At 36.2% G+C, this 19,979-nt stretch overlaps 1 protein-coding gene across 1 annotated transcript in view; it reads right to left on the reverse strand.

Annotated features, from left to right (window-relative positions):
- The window catches only part of LOC132758391 (uncharacterized), a 43,189-nt gene extending 25,806 nt beyond the window's left edge, over nucleotides 1-17,383 (reverse strand). The window contains exons 1-2 of the mRNA XM_060750063.1: nucleotides 17,321-17,383; nucleotides 1,626-1,777 (exon numbers count right to left, since the gene is read on the reverse strand). Of these exons, the coding sequence (XP_060606046.1) occupies nucleotides 1,626-1,777; nucleotides 17,321-17,379 (211 nt within the window). The 5' untranslated portion in view covers nucleotides 17,380-17,383. The remainder of the gene's footprint in view (nucleotides 1-1,625; nucleotides 1,778-17,320) is intronic.
- Nucleotides 17,384-19,979: the final 2,596 nt, after the last annotated feature.

Below are 19,979 nucleotides of genomic sequence, written 5' to 3' on the forward strand. Positions count from 1 at the left end.
ATATTTAACCTCTAGCCTTTGTCAATTCAGAGAAGAAGTTTTTACTATATAAATATAAGGAAATCTATCGCCTTTGGGGCAGGGCGCCTTTGGGGCAGGGCAATTTTAACACTAGGGGCATAATTAAAACAACTTTAGTAGAGGACCCATAGATGATATTATATACCAAATATCAAATCTCTAAGCGTTGAACCTTCAGACAAGAAGATTTTTTTTTTTTTACTATATGTTCATAGTGAAAATCAATGACCCCTGGGGGTGGGGCCAATTTTGACCCCAGGACTATAATTTGTACAATCTTGCTAGAGGTTCACTACCCAATGTTTCATGCAAAATATCTTAACTCTAGGCTTTGTAAATTTAGAGATGATTTTTTAAGTTTTTACTATATATATATAAGGAAACCCTATGGCCCCCGGGGCGGGGCTAATTTTGACACTAGAGGCAAAATTTGAACAACTTTGGTAGAGTACCTATAGATGATATCATTTAACAAATATTAAAGCTCTAAGCTTTGTACCTTCAGACAATAAGATTTTTTTATTTTTTTACTATATGCATATATTGAAAATGAATGACCCCTGGGTGGGGGCAATTTTGACCCCAGGGCAAAATTTGAACAATCTTGCTAGAGGTTCACTACACAATAAGTTTTTACTATATACATATAAGGAAAACCAATAACTCCCGGGGCGGGGCCGATTTTGACCCCAGGGCTATAATTTGAACAATCTGGGTAGAGGTCTACCAGACAATGCTTTACACAAAATATCTAAGCTCTAGGCCTTTTGGGTCTTTACAAGAAGGTATTTTAATTTTTTACTATATGTACATATAGTGAAAATCAAAGACCCCCCCGGGCGGGGCCGATTTTGACCCCAGGGCTATAATTTGAAAAATCTTGGTAGAGGTCTACCAGACAATGCCTTATGCAGAATATCTAAGCTCTAGGCCTTTTGGGTCTTTACAAGAAGATTTTTTAAATTTATTCTTATAATTCCTTTTGGTTGCCATGGCAACCAGATTTCTGCATGAAATGAAATTCTTTGAACAACTTTGGAAGCCCTTCACCGAAGGATCAATCCTGCCAAGTTTGGTTGAAATTGGACTAGCGGTTTTTCACAAGAAGATTTTTTAAATTCACTATATAATCTATAGAACACACACACACAAACACACAGGTGAATCGCTATATGCCACCGCATCGCAGATGCTGCGGTGGCATAAAAAAAACAAACAAAAAAAAAAATAGAACAAATTCTGCAAGCTTTATACAGGATGAGCCTCATGTATACAGCAGCTCAAATAATCTTAGATAAAGATCTCTAAGAAGAAATCAGCCAGGGGTCAACCCACTTAAAGCAGTGGCCTAATGGTTAAGGTGTCTTTCAACCTGGGAGTTGTGGGTTTGAACTTTATTGGAGGCACAATCATGTTTCCACATATGACAACAATACTGTTTTGTTCAAGGAAGCGCAAATGAAAGTGGTTCATTATAAGTTTATTTGTCATCACACTTAAGCTTAAATCAATATAATCATGGTTTAACTATAATATTTTAATATACAGGGCTATTACTCTATAAAAGAATAAAGTTTTTTCTTTTTTTTTTCCCAGCTTCTTACCTAATGCACTTGAGCCTGTCAATGCTTGGAATAAATTACAACCAGAAACTTCACTACCAGAAACTGAAACTTCACTACCAGAAACTTCACTACCAGAAACTACCTTGTTGGGAAGATTCACATAAAATGTTCCATCTATAAACATGATAGGACTGAAAAATAAAATGGGATACCACTCCAATAAGAAACATGTCATCTTTGTAACAAACTGTTTTTACACATACATCATGGTTATTTTTTTTACTCTTTTGAAATTACAATAGTGATGACCTAACAAATCTTGGATTTGAAATCAAGCTATAAAGTTCATATATGCAATCTGAAACAATAGCCACTAGTGACTAGTGTTAACAAGATTTTCCTTTTTTGGGCTCCTAAGTAACTTTTTATCCCATGTTTGAACTTGTGCCACTTAAACTTAAGACAAACATCCTGACCAAATTATGTGACATGTGAGGCAAAATTGTGACCTCTAGAATGATAACAAACTTAATGTGGATAGACAACAGACAGTCAACGATCCTAAATCCTCACCCTGGGCCAGCTCAGGTGGGCTAGAAAAACAAAACAAACAAAAAACTAATGCAAATCAATATTTCATACATGTAGTATTACATCATGGCCCGTATTCAATATACATCTTAAGATTTTTCTTATCCTTACGCGATATTTTCCTTAACTAAAGATAAGATATTTCTTATCCTTAAACAGTACTTAAAAAGCTACTTAAGTAATATCTTAGCTAAAATTTTTCTTAAGGTTAAGAATTTTCTTATTTCGTTTGAGAAAATTCTTAAGTACGTTGCCAGGCTATTCTGGTTTTTCCATCGCTTAAAATAGTAACGGAAATGAGAATTATGCGCGCGCAGCGTCTCATTCAACATGGCGGAGGCAGCAGACGTAAAGAAACGCCGAAACGCCAATTTTTCGGCGAATGACTGCGTTTTATTGGCCAATATCATGGGGCAGTCATCCAGTTTGAACGAAAATTTGACGAACTACCAGTACATTCGTCACAAGTTTAACAGTAGTAAGTATTTTGCCAATATTACCATGAAATGTCACATTTGACAGATGGCGGGAGTTGAAGGGAGATAACTTGAATTGTTTACATAAGTTATGACCATTACCAGTTGTACTAAGAGAATAAAAAACGCGTCCCTTAACTTCTGTTTAAAACTGATTCCAAAAAAATCATTTCTGTAAGTATGAAATTACCCGTAAGTTATTATATAATTAAGTGGCTTGATAATGTTGACCCGGATAAATCTTTTGTGTTCAATGATAACTGTATACCCAACTGTACACGCGGACATACATGTACATCCAGCTATTTAAACCAAGTGTGAATAAAACACCTAAGAGAAATATATTTCCTATTAGATGCATTGACCAGTGGAATAATTTAGATGAAAACATTGCTCTCAATGAAAGTGTTTTGACCTCAACCGGAGCTGGCTAAGTAAAAGATTTAATACAAGTGACTTTTACTGAAGTTATCTTTGATAATACTGTATAGCAGGAACATACAAGCCATCTTGGCTTAAATGCTCAGAAGAAGGACAGGTAAAGGTATATACAGCTGTAGTAAGGCTAGTCCATGCATACTTGAAGTTAAATCGTATTGACTAGCCGTCATTTTTCATTGAAAATTAAAAGAGGTAATTTGACAGGGTCCAACTGTTATCTGAATAACATTTTATACATATTAACATGTTGCATTTCTAATACTAATAATATTTTAATAGTGGTCAGGTTCTATTAGAATCAATGCTTTCATTACATGGAGACCAAACAACAGTCATCAAATTTAGCACTAGCCCATGGCAAGTAAAATTTAGTTAAATATATAGTATAATAAATTCATAACTGGAAGCAATCACAAATTTACAAGAGGAGTAAATTCTCAGGGATCAGTAGATTTATATCAGTGTATATATGTGATATCACCAATATTCAAGGAGAGCAAAAAAGTACATGTATATTTAAAATTTCAATCATGTAAGCATTAATCATGTATATTTAACCATATTATAGATTACCATATAGTTCCATCACTGCATCCCTAAACAAGAGGGCCATGATGGCCCTGAGGTTGCTCACCTGTATAAAGGCACCCAGAGCGGGGCCAGTTTAAACCCCAGGGCTTTTATTTGAAAAAACTTGGAAGACACCCATTAAAAGATGTTTCACAATGTTAAGTTTTTACTACACACATATAATGAAAAACAATGATCTACTCCCCCCCCCCCGTCAGGGCCAATTTTAATCCAAGGGCTTCTATTTGAACAAACTTGGTAGACACCAATAAGAAGATGTTTCATGCTAAACATCTAAGCTCTAGCTCATTGGGTTTTTTTAAAAGAAGATTTTTAAGTTTTTACAATACACATATAGTTAAAAACAATGACACCCCTGGGGCGGGGCCAGTTTTGACCCCAGGGCTTTTATTTGAACAAACTTTGTAGACACTTACTAGAAGATGTTTCATGCTTAATATCTAAACTCTAGCTATTTGGGTTTTTTAAAGAAGATTTTTAAGTTTTTGCTTTACACATTAAAGGAAAATCAAAGACACCCGGAGCGGGGCCAGTTTTGACCCCAGGGCTTTTATTTGAACAAACTTTGTAGACACTCACTAGAAGATGTTTCATGCTTAATATCTAAACTCTAGCTATTTGGGTTTTTTCAAAGAAGATTTTTAAGTTTTTGCTATACACATATAAGGAAAATCAATGACACCCGGAGCGGGGCCAGTTTTGACCCCAGGGCTTTTATTTGAACAAACATTGTAGACACTCACTAGAAGATGTTTCATGCTAATATCTAAACTTCAGCTATTTAGGTTTTTTTAAAAAAGATTTTTTAAGTTTTTGCTATACACATATAAGGAAAATCAATGACCCCGGAACGGGGCCAATTTTGACCCCAGGGCTTTTATTTGAACAAACTTTATAAACACTCACTAGAAGATGTTTCATGCTTAATATCTAAACTCCAGCTATTTGGGTTTTTTCAAAGAAGATTTTTTAAGTTTTTGCTATATACATATAAGGAAAATATATGACCCCCGGGGCAGGGCCAATTTTGACACCAGGGCTTTTACTTAAACAAACTTGGTAGACACCCATTACAACATGTTTTATGCTAAATATCTTAGCTCTGGCTCTTTGAGTTCTTTAAAAGAAGATTTTTTAAATTTTTACTGTATGCATATAGGGAAAATCAATGACCCCTGGGGCGGGGCCAATTTTGACCCTAGGGCTTTTATTTGAACAAACTTGGTAGACACCCATTAGAACATGTTTTATGCTAAATATCTTAGCTCTGGCTATATGGGTTTTTTCAAAGAAGATTTTTAAGTTTTTGCTATACACATATAAGGAAAATCAATGACACCCGTGGCGGGGCCAATTTTGACCCCAGGGCTTTTATTTGAACAAACTTTGTAGACACTCACTAGAAGATGTTTCATGCTCAATATCTAAACTCCAGCTATTTGGGTTTTTTCAAAAAAGATTTTTTAAATTTTTGCTATACAAATATAAGGAAAATCAATGACCCCCGGGGCGGGGCCAATTTTAACCCCAGGGCTTTTATTTGAACAAACTTGGTAGACACCCATTAGAACATGTTCCATGCTAAATATCTTAGCTCTAGCTCTTTGAGTTCTTTAACCCTTTCACTGCCATAGGGACGACTTAAGCCGTCCCTGTTACTTTCGGCGTATTTGCCATATGGACAGCTTTAGCCGTTTCTATAATAATAATAGTAATAATAATAAATTAATAATAATAATAATAAAAATAATGATAAATATAAAGAAAATTATACCATCGACAATAATTATTATTATACTAACAGATTTTGAAACATATATAATTATTATAATACTAATAACAAATAATAATAATTATATTAATTAATAATATAGTAATTTCTTAGAAAACCCTCTGGCAAATAGGTGAACAATAAAACAATAACCCTCTGGCAGCGAAAGGGTTAAAAGAAGATTTTTAAGTTTTTACTATATGCATATAGGGAAAATCAATGACCCCCTGTGGCGGGGCCAATTTTTACCCCAGGGCTTTTATTTGAACAAACTTTGTAGACACTTACTAGAAGATGTTTCATGCTTAATATATAAACTCTAGCTATATGGGTTTTTTCAAAGAAGATTTTTAAGTTTTTGCTATACACATATAAGGAAAATCAATGACACCCCTGGCGGGGCCAATTTTGACCCAAGGGCTTTTATTTGAACAAACTTTGTAGACACTCACTAGAAGATGTTTCATGCACAATATCTAAACTCCAGCTATTTGTGTTTTTTCAAAAAAGATTTTTAAAATTTTTGCTATACAAATATAAGGAAAATCAATGACCCCCGGGGCGGGGCCAATATTGACCCCAGGGCTTTTATTTGAACAAACTTGGTAGACACCCATTAGAACATGTTCCTTGCTAAATATCTTAGCTCTAGCTCTTTCAGTTCTTTAAAAGAAGATTTTTAAGTTTTCACTATATGCATATACGGAAAATCAATGACCCCCTGGGGCAGGGCCAATTCTGACCCTAGGGCTTTTATTTGAACAAACTTGGTAGACACCCATTACAACATGTTTTATGCTAAATATCTTAGCTCTGGCTCTTTGAGTTCTTTAAAAGAAGATTTTTTAAGTTTTTACTGTATGCATATAGGGAAAATCAATGACCCCTGGGGCGGAGCCAATTTTGACCCTAGGGCTTTTATTTGAACAAACTTGGTAGACACCCATTACAACATGTTTTATGCTAAATATCTTAGCTCTGGCTATATGGGTTTTTTCAAATAAGATTTTTTTAGTTTTTGCTATACACATGTAAGGAAAATCAATGACACCCGTGGCGGGGCCAATTTTGACCCCAGGGCTTTTATTTGAACAAACTTTGTAGACACTCACTAGAAGATGTTTCATGCACAATATCTAAACACCAGCAATTTGGGTTTTTTCAAAGAAGATTTTTTAAATTTTTGCTATACAAATATAAGGAAAATCAATGACCCCCGGGGCGGGGCCAATTTTGACCCCAGGGCTTTTATTTGAACAAACTTGGTAGACAAACATTAGAACATGTTCCATGCTAAATATCTTAGCTCTAGCTCTTTGAGTTCTTTAAAAGAAGATTTTTAAGTTTTTACTATATGCAAATAGGGAAAATCAATGACCCCCTGTGGCGGGGCCAATTTTGACCTCAGGGCTTTGATTTGAACAAACTTGATAGACACTTATTAGAAGATGTTTCATGCCAAATATCTAAGCTCTAGCTCTTAGGGTTTTTTAAAAGAAGATTTTTTAAGTTTTTCCTATTGGTTGCCATGGCAACCAGAGTTTTTAATGGAATTTAAATTTTTGAACAACTTTGAAAGGGGTCCACCTAAGGATCATTTCTGTAAAGTTTGGTTGCAATTGGCCATGTGGTTTAGGAGGAGATGTTGTTTGAAAAGTTTGACGCCATTTTTTCAAGGACGCACGACGCACAGACGCACGACGGACGCAGAGTGATGACAAAAGCTCACCCTTGAGCACTTTGTGCTCAGGTGAGCTAAAAAGTTATCATCATTTGCCAGATCATCCTGAAGTCCACCATCCATACTGGACAATTGGACTATATCACTAATATCGAAATATGATCCACTCTGAAGAAGAAGAAAAATCTCAAAACTGGATAAAAACAAATGAACATGCTTCATTTTACTACTGCCTATGGCCCATTTGCCGAATCACAATCAGTTAAGTTAAAACTTCTTGACCCACACTTTTGTAATTAAAATCTTTTTTATCACTCTATCTTATTTCTTAGATGTTACTTATGGTACAAGTAACTTCAAATATGCATACTTTCTTAAATATTCTGCTGATTTAACAGTTATATTATCATTCCAACTGTCAGATAATGACTTAATGTAGAGACTTAATAAATCAAAATCTTACATGGGTTGTCATTTCATTTTACACTTATATTGTAATAAAGCAATTCTGTGGTGATTTTTTAAACATTTCATGTAGCTTGTTTGAAATGCAAGTCCACATAAAGTGATAACCAATGTAAGATTATACAATCATGGGCACAATAGTCAAAAATGAGCAATGACCCATAGTCAACTCATAGTCTCTTGCATGTATCCAAATTTCCATTTATTATCCTCTCAAATATGCCAGATTTTCTCTTCATATACCGTACAAGTACTTTTTTCTGGGGGAACTTTATTTCTGCTATTTCTGCGGTTCATAATGACATCGCAAATTTAACTAGAACTGCCACTGTCATGGCGTGAATACCACTTTGTCAGAATCAACAGTGACCATTGAGTGCTCAAAGACAACCTCCCTGAAAAATCTGAGGTTACTAAGCCAGAGCATTGCTAATTCTACATGCTTCGAAAGTGAAAATGTCAGAATCAATACACTGCGGACAGGCATTCTTAAGCATTTGAGCAGACAAGCTTATTATAGTAAAATCCCAGTGACCTTGACCTTTGACAGTCACCTAAAAACAACCTCAATATCAAATATGAAGACTGTTGACCAAAGCCTTCTTAAGCAATTGAGTGGACCTTGACCTTTGACCCAGTGACTTCAAAATCAATAGGGGTCACCTAATGGTCATGATAAACCTCCATGCCAAATATGTAGACTGTGGGTCAAAGGATTCTTAAGTTATTGGGCGGACAAGCCTTTTGAAATCAAAGCCCCTGTGACCTTGACCTTTGACCTGGTGACCTCAAAATCAATATGGGTCATCTAATAATTGTGCCTAACCTCCATGCCAAATATGAAGACTGTGGGTCAAAGGATTCTTAAGTTATTGGGCTGAGAAGCTTTTTGAAGTCAAGGCCTCTGTGACCTTCACCTTTGACCTGGTGACCTCAAAATCAATAGCAGTCATCTACTAATCATGACTTACCTCCATGCCAAATATGAAGACTGTGGGTCAAAGGTTTCTTAAGTTATTGGGCGGACAATCTTTTTTTTAAAGTCAAGGCCCCTGTGACCTTGACCTTTGACCTCAAAATCAATAGGGGTCATCTACTTATCATGACTAACCTCCATGCCATAGATGAAGACTGTGGGTCAAAGGATTCTCAAGTTATTGGGCGGACAAGCTTTTTGAAGTCAAGGCCCTTGACCTTGACCATTGACCTGGTGACCTCAAAATCAATAGGGGTCATCTACTAATCATGACTAACCTCCATGCCAAATATGAAGACTGTGGGTCAAAGGATTCTTAAGTTATTGGGCGGACAAGAAAACAAGAGCTGTCCGTAAGACAGCGCGCTCGACTTTTTTATTGCTTGCCAATAAAAAAAGTTTTTGCAGTAAAAGGCAATACAAGAATCTCTGTATTTTTAAAGTGAACAATGGCCATGAGCATTAAGATATTTAGTGAAGAATTATTTTACTGAATTGTGTGATACCCTTGAACACTGCAGCAAAGTTTGAAATGTTTAAGTCAAAAGAGGGCTGGTAAGAAAGAAAAAAAAACTGAGTTGAGCCTTAAATAAATTTAATAGTATTAAACCCACTTTGAGAGAATAAGGTATTTTTACGTCACTCATGATTGTAAACAAGTATTCCAACTTTCAAATTAATATCTCAAACAGTTCAGTCAAAAAGTGGACTGGTACTAAAAACTTAACCAAGATTCTAAGTCGATAAAAGGCCTTAATTTTTAAAACAAATCCTTGACAGAGTTACCTTCTCTTGCGTACAGATGGGGGTAATGATGTGAAATAGCATTAAAAGTTTCAAAGCAATATCTCAAAGGGTTAAGGCAATAAGTGGATTTTACCCATATTCAATGTATTTTCTAAGTCAAAAAGGGGCATAATTCTGTCAAAAACCTTGACAGAGTTATGTCCTCTTGTCTGTTGATGAAGGTCGTGATGGTAAACAAGTATGGTCAGTTTCAAAGCAATACCTCCAATGGTTTTGAAATAAAGTGAGGTGGTACAAAAAACTTAACCAAGCTCAATACACTTTCTAAGTCAAAAAAGGGCCATAATTCTGTCAAAAACCTTGACAGAGTTATGTACTCTTGTCTGTAGATGGAGGTTATGATGGTGAACAAGTATGGTAAGTTTCAAAGCCATACTTGTAATACTTCTGAAATAAAGTGGGGTGGTACGAAAAACTTAACCAAGGTGTGACGCCAACGCCGACGCCGGGGCGAGTAGGATAGCTCCCCTTTTCATAGAAAAGTCGAGCTAAAAATCGACAGACGCCCGATGGCCAGACAGGCAGACAGCCGGAGAGGCAAGCCAGGGCCCTCGATCAACCAAATCTGCGGCCGATAATCGGCCGCAGTCCCCCACCAAAATAGTATGTTTTTTTGCCCCTAACAGAGGTAAAAATTCCCTCCCAAAACATATATAGTGTTAAAGAAAAAAATGAAAACTAATGTTGTTTTTGAAAATTAAAATCCATCTATTTGACGGCTATTTTGTAAGCAGAATATCATACAGTACATGTCTGCATGTTTCCGTTTGTTTTTCCCCCAAAATCTACAGTCACATATTGGCCTTTCATCCTGTAAAAATGCTAAAATTTCAACAGAAATATGCAGAAAAAATCACAATTCCCATCAACAATTTGATTTCAAATTGTTTATTCATGAAATCATTTTTTTGTTTTCAAAATGTTACATCAACGACAGTAAATTTTGCCGTAAATTACAAACTTGTAAGTTTTGTTTTCATGATACTTTATGAAATAACTGATGAAAAACGATCTTATAATAAACAAGCAAATTCGTTGAATTTATATCCCCAGAGATTTTCCCAAAATCAAGAGGCTAAGGCTTCTTCCCAATTCAGTGAGAAAAATCACTGATCCCCCGCCGAGTACTGGTTATTACTAACACAACAACTGAAGACATAAGGCTTTATTTATATATTTATCATGGCATAAACAGTAATATTTTTTGAACTTGATAAATATTCAGGGCAATAACAGAGCAATAACTCTGTGTTAAATAGTAAAATCTGGAAATGCCAATGAGATGTATGCATACTGTATAACTAATCAAGGGCCATAAATGTGAGTTATAACTGTCTGACCGGAACAAGGCGACTATATGCACATCTCCTCTTTGTATCCCATAAAGTTTCATTTATTCCAGCCAGTAGTTACAGAGAAGTAGCATGGAAACGATTATTGCTCTGGTTGTATACTGCATAAGTTATCAAGGGCCATAACTCTAAGTTAAAATGTCTGACCTGAACAAGGCGATGATATGCACATCTCCTCTTGGTATTGAAGGTTCCGATAAAGTTTCATTGAATTCCAGCCAGTAGTTGCAGAGAAGTAGCGCAGAAACAAATATTTTTTTATATACATACTGCATAACTAATCAAGGGCCATAACTCTGAGTTAAACTGTCTGACCCCAACAAAGCAATGATATGCGCATCTTCTCTTGGTATTGAAGGTTCCCATAAAGTTTTGTTGAATTACAACCAGTAGTTGCAGAGAATTAAGTAGCGCGGAAACCATTTTTGCTCTATATGCATACTGCATAACTAATCAAGGGCCATAACTCTCAGTTAAAGTGTCTGACCGGAACTAGAACTGCCACTATCATGGCGTGAATACCCCCGCATACCACTTTGTCAGAATCAACAGTGGCCATTTAGAGCTCAAGGACAACCTCCCTGCCAAATCTGAGGTTACTAAGCCAGTGCATTGCTAAGTTATGTATTCTACATGCTTCAAATGTGAAAATGTCAAAATCAATACATTGCGGACAGGACATTCTTTAGCAATTAAGAAGAAAAGCTTTTTTTTGTCAAGGTCCCTGTGACCTTGACCTTTGACCCAGTGACCTCAAAAATCAATAAGGGTCATCTTACAGTCATGATCAACATCCATGCCAAATATGAAGACTGTGGGTCAAAGGAATCTTAAGTTAATGGGTGAACAAACTTTTTGAACTCAAAATCAAAAGGGGTCAACTACTAATCATGATCAACATCCATGCCAAATATGAAGACTGTGGGTCAAAGGAATCTTAAGTTATTGGGCAGACAAACTTTTTGAAGTCAAAGTCCCTGTGACCTTGACCTTTGACCTGGTGACCTCAAAATCAATAGGGGCCATCTACTAATCATGACTTACCTTCATGCCAAATATGAAGACTGTGGGTCAAAGGAATCTTAAGTTATTGGGTGGACAAGCTTTTTGAAGTCAAGGCCCCTGTGACCTTGACCTTTGACCTGGTGACCTCAAAGTCAATAGGGGTCATCTACTTATCATGACTAACCTCCATGCCAAATATGACGACTGTAGGTCAAAGGAATCTAAAGTTATTGGGCGGACAAGCTTTTTGAAGTCAAGGCCCCTGTGACCTTGACCTTTGACCTGGTGACCTCAAAGTCAATAGGGGTCATCTACTTATCATGACTTACCTCCATGCCAAATATGAAGACTGTGGGTCAAAGGAATCTTAAGTTATTGGGCGGACAAGCTTTTTGAAGTCAAGGCCCCTGTGACCTTGACCTTTGACCTAGTGACCTCAAAATCAATAGGGGTCATCTACTTATCATGACTAACCTCCATGCCAAATATGACGACTGTAGGTCAAAGGAATCTTAAGTTATTGGGCGGACAAGCTTTTTGAAGTCAAGGCCCCTGTGACCTTGACCTTTGACCTAGTGACCTCAAAGTCAATAGGGGTCATCTACTAATCATGACTTGCCTCCATGCCAAATATGAAGACTGTGGGTCAAAAGAATCTTAAGTTATTGGGCCGACAAGCTTTTTGAAGTCAAGGCCCCTGCGACCTTGACCTTTGACCTGGTGACCTCAAAATCAATAGGGGTCATCTACTAATCATGACTTTCTTCCATGCCAAATATGAAGACTGTGGGTCAAAGGAATCTTAAGTTATTGGGCGGACAAGCTTTTTGAAGTCAAGGCCCCTGTGACCTTGACCTTTGACCTAGTGACCTCAAAATCAATAGGGGTCATCAACTAATCATGACTAACCTCCATGCCAAATATGAAGACTAAGGGTCAAAGGAATCTTAAGTTATTGGGCGGACAAGAAAAAACCAACGGACAGCCGGACGGCCGGACAAGCTGATTCCAGTATACCCCCCTTACAACTTTGTTGTGCAGGGGTATAACAAGGCCACAATCTGCGCATCTCCCCTTGGTATTGAAGGTTCCCATAAAGTTTCCTTGAATTTCAGCCAGTAGTTGCAGAGAAATAGCGCGGAAACGATTTTTACTCTATATGCATACTTCATAACTAATCAAGGGCCATAACTCCGAGTTAAAGTGTCGGACTGGAACAAGTGGACGATATGCGCATCCCCTCTTGATATTGAAGGTTCCCATAAAGTTTCGTTGAATTCCAGCCAGTAGTTGCAGAGAAATAGCACGGAAACGATTTTTACTCTTTATGCATACTGCATAACTAATCAAGGGCTAAACTCTAAGTTAAAGTGTCGGACCTGAACAAGCAGTCGATATGCACATCTCCTCTTGATATTGATGATTCCCATAAAGTTTCGTTGAATTCCAGCCAGTAGTTGCAGAGAACTACTCCAGAAACGAAATTCAGACGGACGGATGGACGAATTAGGACGGACGGAAGGACGGACGGACAACGCCAAAACAATATCCCCCTCCCGATTTCATAGGCGGGGGATAACAATAAATTAATTTTATATAATTTACATCAGCAACAACTAGAATTGTGGATGTGTTAACAGAAAACAAAAAAAAATTCATTTGTCACATATTTTCGCGATGTCGATTTTTACAATTGTTTTACAAAGTCAAGAAAAGGAAGCTTTGTCTTATTAAAAGGTGTGTTAGAACACTAGAAATTTAGTTTATGAATAGAATTTACTTTAGGTCCATGTATTGTTCATATTAGTGGAAATGGAGACATTTGTCTGAATGTGTTTCTCAATTTGAAGGCGGGAGGGGGGGGGGGGTGAATCATAAAGAAAGCTAAGCAGCATAAAGGTCTGATGGTGTAAGGTGTTAAAAACTTTTCTTCAAATCTTATCAATCACTTCTGAACAGTTTAGTGTTACCTATTTGGGATTTTTTTTTTAAATAATATGCATGTAAAAAAAAAGCTTATATATTATATAAGTAAGTTTATTTGATATTTGATCATAAAAGAAAAGAGGAAAATTCCCCCCATACACTAAAATTCCCCCTGCTGAGGGTAGCGACCCACTTCCCCCAAATTGGATTGAGGGCCCTGCAAGCTGATTCCAGTATATGCCTACCCCCTTACAACTTTGTTGTGCTTGGGTATAAAAACGGCAGAAAATTAAGCCTTTCCCTATGTCTGTGTCAGAATATGTCAACTACCGGTATTGTATAATTACATTTTCCATGTACCGTTATCAGTTTTGTAGATGATAAGTTTTCTTTAATATGTATCCGTCATGAATAAAATATTAGAAACAACCTGTATATAGCCCCCTGGAGCGGGCCAGTTTTAACCCAAGGGCTTTTATTTGTACAAACTTGGTAACACCCATTAGAAGATGTTTCATGCTAAACATCTAAGGTCTAGCTCGTTGGGTTTTTTTAAAAGAAGATTTTTTCAAGTTTTTTCTTTACACATATAGTTAAAAACAAAGACACACCTGGGGCAGGGCCAGTTTTGACCCCAGGGCTTTTATTTGAATAATCTTTGTAGACACTTACTAGAAAATGTTTCATGCTTAATATCTAAACTCTAGCTATTCGGGTTTTTTCAAAGAAGATTTTTAAGTTTTTGCTATACACATATAAGGAAAGTCAATGTCCCCTGGGGTGGGGCCAATTTTGAACCCAGGGCTTTTATTTGAACAAACATTGTAGACACTCACTAGAAGATGCTTCGTGCTTAATATCTAAACTCTAGCTATTTGAGTTTTTTCAAAGAAGATTTTTTAAGTTTTTGTTATACACATATAAGGAAAATGAATGACCCCTGGGGCGGGGTCAATTTTGACTCCAGGGCTCTTATTTGAACAAACATTATAACCACTTATTAGAAGATGTTTCATGCTTAGTATCTAAACTCTAGCTATTTGTTTTTTTCAAAAAAGATTTTTTAAGTTTTTGCTATACACATATAAGGAAAATCAATGACCCCTGGGGCAGGGACAATTTTGACCCCAGGGCTCTTATTTGAACAAACTTGGTAGACATCTATTAGAAGATGTTTCATGCTAAATATCTTAGCTCTAGCCATTTGGGTTCTTTAAAAAAAGATTTTTTAAGTTTTAACTATATGCATAAAGGGAAAATCAATGACACCCTGGATAGGGCCAATTTTGACCCCAGTGCTTTTATTTGAACAAACTTGGTAGACAGAAGATGTTTCATGCCAAATATCTAAGCTCTAGCTCTTTGGGTTTTTTAGAAGGAGATATTTAAAGTTTTTTCTTTTGGTTGCCATGGCAACCAGAGATCTGCATGGAATTAAATTCTTTGAACAATTTTCAAAGGTGACCACCAAAGAAACATTCCTGTGAAGTTTGGATGAATTTGGCTCAGTGGTTTATGAGAAGATGTCATTTTAAGTAAAAGTTTACGGACGACGTACGCTGGACGAAAAGCGATCACAAAAGCTCACCCTGTCACTTTGTGACAGGTGAGCTAAAATATGTTACTTTACTTGTTCTTTTTGTTTAAATAAATATCATGTTTGTATGATTTTTGCTCACCCTAAGCTTGAATTTTTTTTGTAAAATAGAACTATTATAGTTTGACGGGTTCAAAAAACATACCCTTTTGTATTTGTACAATATCTTGTGTCTACATGCGATTTTAACATTGTTTATTTTTCACACAAGTCATGCAGTATTACAATTAATTTTTGTCATTGCACGTTGTTGATTTTTGGTTATTAACGTTTATATACTGATACATGATGATAACAATGAAACACATTATAAGTACATGTAACATCAACAAATCTTGAAATGTTGTCTGTTTGTGTTGGTTAATTTTGTAAAAATATCTAAATTAAAACGCAAAATTAAAAACATCAATGCCAGAATGATGACACCGCAGAAAAAGATACACAGAAATTTACACCCCTTATTTTAACAAAAATTGAAGAATATTAAGCCAGCAGAAATTAGAACTTGTATGATATCAGTTTAATGAAAGTGGCTTTAGAAGTTTAATCTTCTTCAGAAAAAATTGATGATTTTCTTTTTCAAATACCTGGATTCAAATGCTTTGCTGAGGCCCACATGGAAGATCGGGAAACTGAATGTGTAAGCCTCGTTAAATAAAGTCGTTACTTACTTACTTACTATCCAGCTAATGTACAGAAGATTGGTGGTTCTATTTAGGTGCTCCTTAATGCATTATTTTAGGCACAAGGTCCTTTTTCAGCAGTAAAGCTTGAAGGTCACTATATGACCATAATATAGTCAGTGTGACCTAAAAACCCTTATTGTTCATGTTTTATTTAAAAATGGTACTGCCACTTTAGTAATAGGAAGAGCATCGAAACACGAGGCTATCTGATTTGCACAAGGGGGCCTAACTCCTGAGTATTAATCAGATTGCTAAGTGTTTTGATGTTCTTTCTCTATTGTATCATAGTTAAAAATAAAAGCACATTCCCTATTATCGCAATATGACACCCCAGAAAAGAGTAACCAATGACCGAGCATCTGATATGATATTTCTATGGCTTTCCCTTTCTCTCTTGTCATAATAAGTAAACCCTAGATTACAAGAGCAGGTTGAACTGGGTGATGCTCCCAAACTAGGTTTTGGACACAGAAAAGTATATCTTACGTAGAGTTATGTCCCAGACAAAGTTCAAAGTGTGATGATTCCAAACTTAGGCAAGACAGAGTAACTGTTCTTGGCACTGCACTTCTATTTAGTGAGATCTATCCACTGACTTGCACATGACACGTCGTCTCAATATGGTGATCATTTTTGTGAAAAAGTTGTAAAATCCGACTTCAAATAACGAAGTTATGGGCCGGACACAATTTTGCTGCAAGGGCATCCTGTGACCTTGACCTTCAAGGTACAACCCAAATGTTGCGTGCGACACGTCGTCTCAATATGGTGATCATTTCTGTGAAATAGTTGTAAAATCCGACTTCAAATCACGAAGTTATGGGCCCGACACGATTTTGCTGCAAGGGCATTCTGTGACCTTGACCTTCAAGGTACAACCCAAATGTTGCGTGCGACACGTCGTCTCAATATGGTGATCATTTCTGTGAAATAGTTTTAAAATCCGCATTCAAATAATGAAGTTATGGGATGGACACAAATTCGGAGCGCACGAGAGGGTATATGTTGGGTACTAAATACCCAACAACTACCAATCCTACTTATTCCGTATGTATTGTTGGGTATTTTTAATGAATATTGATGTATTGTTGGGTACTTTTTTACACAGTTAAATACCCAATAAGAATACAAATGTAAGGAAGTGACTACGTCCCGAAGGACTGACAGACTGACGGACGGACAGACAACCGGCGACTATATGCTCCCCTGAATTTTTCGGGGAGCATAAAAATGAGCCAATAGTGAGGGTAACAAATACCTACACTCCAGTTAACACACTGTGCATGTATATGTATAACACATTTTCAACAGAAAGGTCCCCAAACTATGATACAAGTTAGCTATATAACACTGCTAACTATAGACTTACCATATCTCTGTCATCATTGTATGTTGTAATCTCCTGATCCTCCAATAAATCCTCTTCATCAATATCTCTGCAAAATGGAATGCCAACTATTCATTTAACATGAAAACATCACAAAAGATTCAAAGGGTCTATTACAACATTCTGCACAAATATGACTTCAAATGTTAAATTAAAAGTACACACTATATACATATGTGTTTCCCCATAATATAGATTTCCCTGTTCCAAATTTGTTCAATAAAAATGTGGCAAAATTTCCTAGATTTGTGATGGCCTAATATTTTGTCTCGCAAGTATGTTGTATCAAATTTTACATTTTTAGGCTTTTGGACTTCTCGGCTTTTGGACGTCAGCCAAGTTCCTTTAATGAATGGAGCTATTACAGGAATATATGTTTATACAAATATTATTTGTGTCAACTGACATAAAATGTTCTTGAACAAAATATTGTGGTTCTATTTTTAAGTAGGATTTTAATTAGGACTGGGAACGAATAAGGAATTTGATGCTCGAATATTCGTTTTCTATATTCGAATTTATTCCAATATTCATTTTTACAACATTTGTTCCAATATTTCTCTTTGACGTAGACGTATCCGAAATATCAGTAATATGAATCACCCGTAGCCTCTTAGCCCCAAAAAACACATACTGTAAAACACTTATTTTTCGCGAGAACCTTTTTTCGCGAATTTGAGGCAAAATGTCCAAAATAATTAATTTGCGTCAACATGAATTTGCGTCTTCCCGAAAAATGTGAAACCGGAAACCCGATGTCATTCGGATATTTTTTCTGTTCTGTTTGTTTACTAACTTTGCGTTGTTTATTGTGCGACAAATGCATTTATATCTGTATCGATTTTTCTGATAGCTTGCTAATCTTCTTGTTAAGTAAAACCGTCTGTCTAAAAATATGTCAATTAAGTTTGATAATTCACTGTGTTTGTCATGTTTTGTCCCTGATTATAATCTGTGCCTCTAGCATTGTTACTAGTAATACTAGTATTGAATGTTTTGTATCACGTTCTAGTCTGCTGTACTTCTGTGATGTCTAGTAAAAAGATAACTTCGTTCTTTAAGAGGGCATCTGTGACTGACAGCGGGCTGCCCGTACCAGAGACACCAGTGCAGACTTTAGCCAATAAGTTGGTTGAAGATGCCACTGATCATGCTAGTACATCTGGAAAACGTAAAAGGGGGAATTATGGAGAGTATTCGCCCGAAACAAGGGCAAACATAGCACATTACGCACTTGAAAATGGAAATACGAATTAGCAGCCCGTCATTTCAGCAGTGCATTGAACAACAAGAGCCACCGCCGGGCGGGGGCAACGCTCGACTTTTTACTTTTTCTAAACGCAAACACAGAAAGGTTTGAACATATCTTAACGTTTCCTTTTTAGTTGGGACGTAGTCCCAACTAGTGCACTTACAAACCCGAAATTTCCAACCATACAGGGTAACGCCCACTGCTGTGACGTTTCATCGCCACTCTAAATGCTATATTGTATTCTAACATATCAAAGTAAGCTGAATTCATAGTGATCACCCGACCATGACCGACGCATTACCGCCGCGAGTGAAAAATAGTGCTCTGAATTTCTGAAAACTTCGATTTATTGCGAACAGAAGTGGAGACAAGAAATTTATTTTTTTGAAAATAATGTGCAATTGAGCTTGAATTATGGTATTAGAAACGTAGCGGATATAATTTGAAAGATCACATAATTCTATGAATGGGATAGTAAATTAATTGGGTCATATGTAGTGCTTGACGGCTTGCAATATTTAACTTACTCATCCGCCTTATCATCACATTTGTTTGTATTATATTCCAGAATTTTTGAAAAAAGACATTATTTATCGGATAAATTTTGTAGTTTTTAATTGCAAAGTGGATATTGAAATAGAATTAGCCAGAGATGTAGATAATCTATTCGTCTCTGAATTAGCCGATAATTAGGTTAAATGAATCCGACAACTTCCGGTATATTTTTCGACCTACTTCACGAGCATAATTATCAGCCTGTTAAGCTCATAAGGTATGTTATAAAGCAAAATATGTTATCAATTTGATGACTAATAATATTATGTTTATTTATTGATGCCCATTTGTTTCCGAGGACTAAAACTTTCGTAAATAATTTCGAAGTAATTTGGAGATCTCGAGTCTTTCGTACCCAAGACATTTCGATCATACTTAGACTGCAAAACCGACAGATTTTACAAATTGATATTACACAGATGTCTGCCTTTACAGGAAAACCGGCATATACGCCTACAATTTTTTGGTCTTGTCACGGCCGTTACGTCTCTACCAAATGGGGCACATTCTTGAATATTTCAGAATAATTTTATTTTGACCTTTATAAATTATTATATCCCGAAACAACCAATTTTCAATCACAACCTAAATTCAAACACATTCTTAATTCTGTGGCACGGATGTCATGCCTGACTAAATTGCATAAAGTCACATGTTGTATTAACTTCAAAACTTGCAGAAATGCCACACTTTGATTAATTGTCAGATGTTTTCAGAAAAACAATAAGAAACTGTTTGTTTTAAGTGACACAATATAAATTGTCCAACTTTCACTATATCAATATAGTCACTTGTTTAAAATAGTGGTAAAATTTTTTTCTAAGCAAGTTAATT

The sequence above is a fragment of the Ruditapes philippinarum genome, unplaced genomic scaffold, assembly GCF_026571515.1.
Source record: "Ruditapes philippinarum isolate M1 unplaced genomic scaffold, ASM2657151v2 ctg3204_1_1_1_1, whole genome shotgun sequence".
In the NCBI taxonomy this organism is placed as follows: domain Eukaryota; kingdom Metazoa; phylum Mollusca; class Bivalvia; order Venerida; family Veneridae; genus Ruditapes; species Ruditapes philippinarum.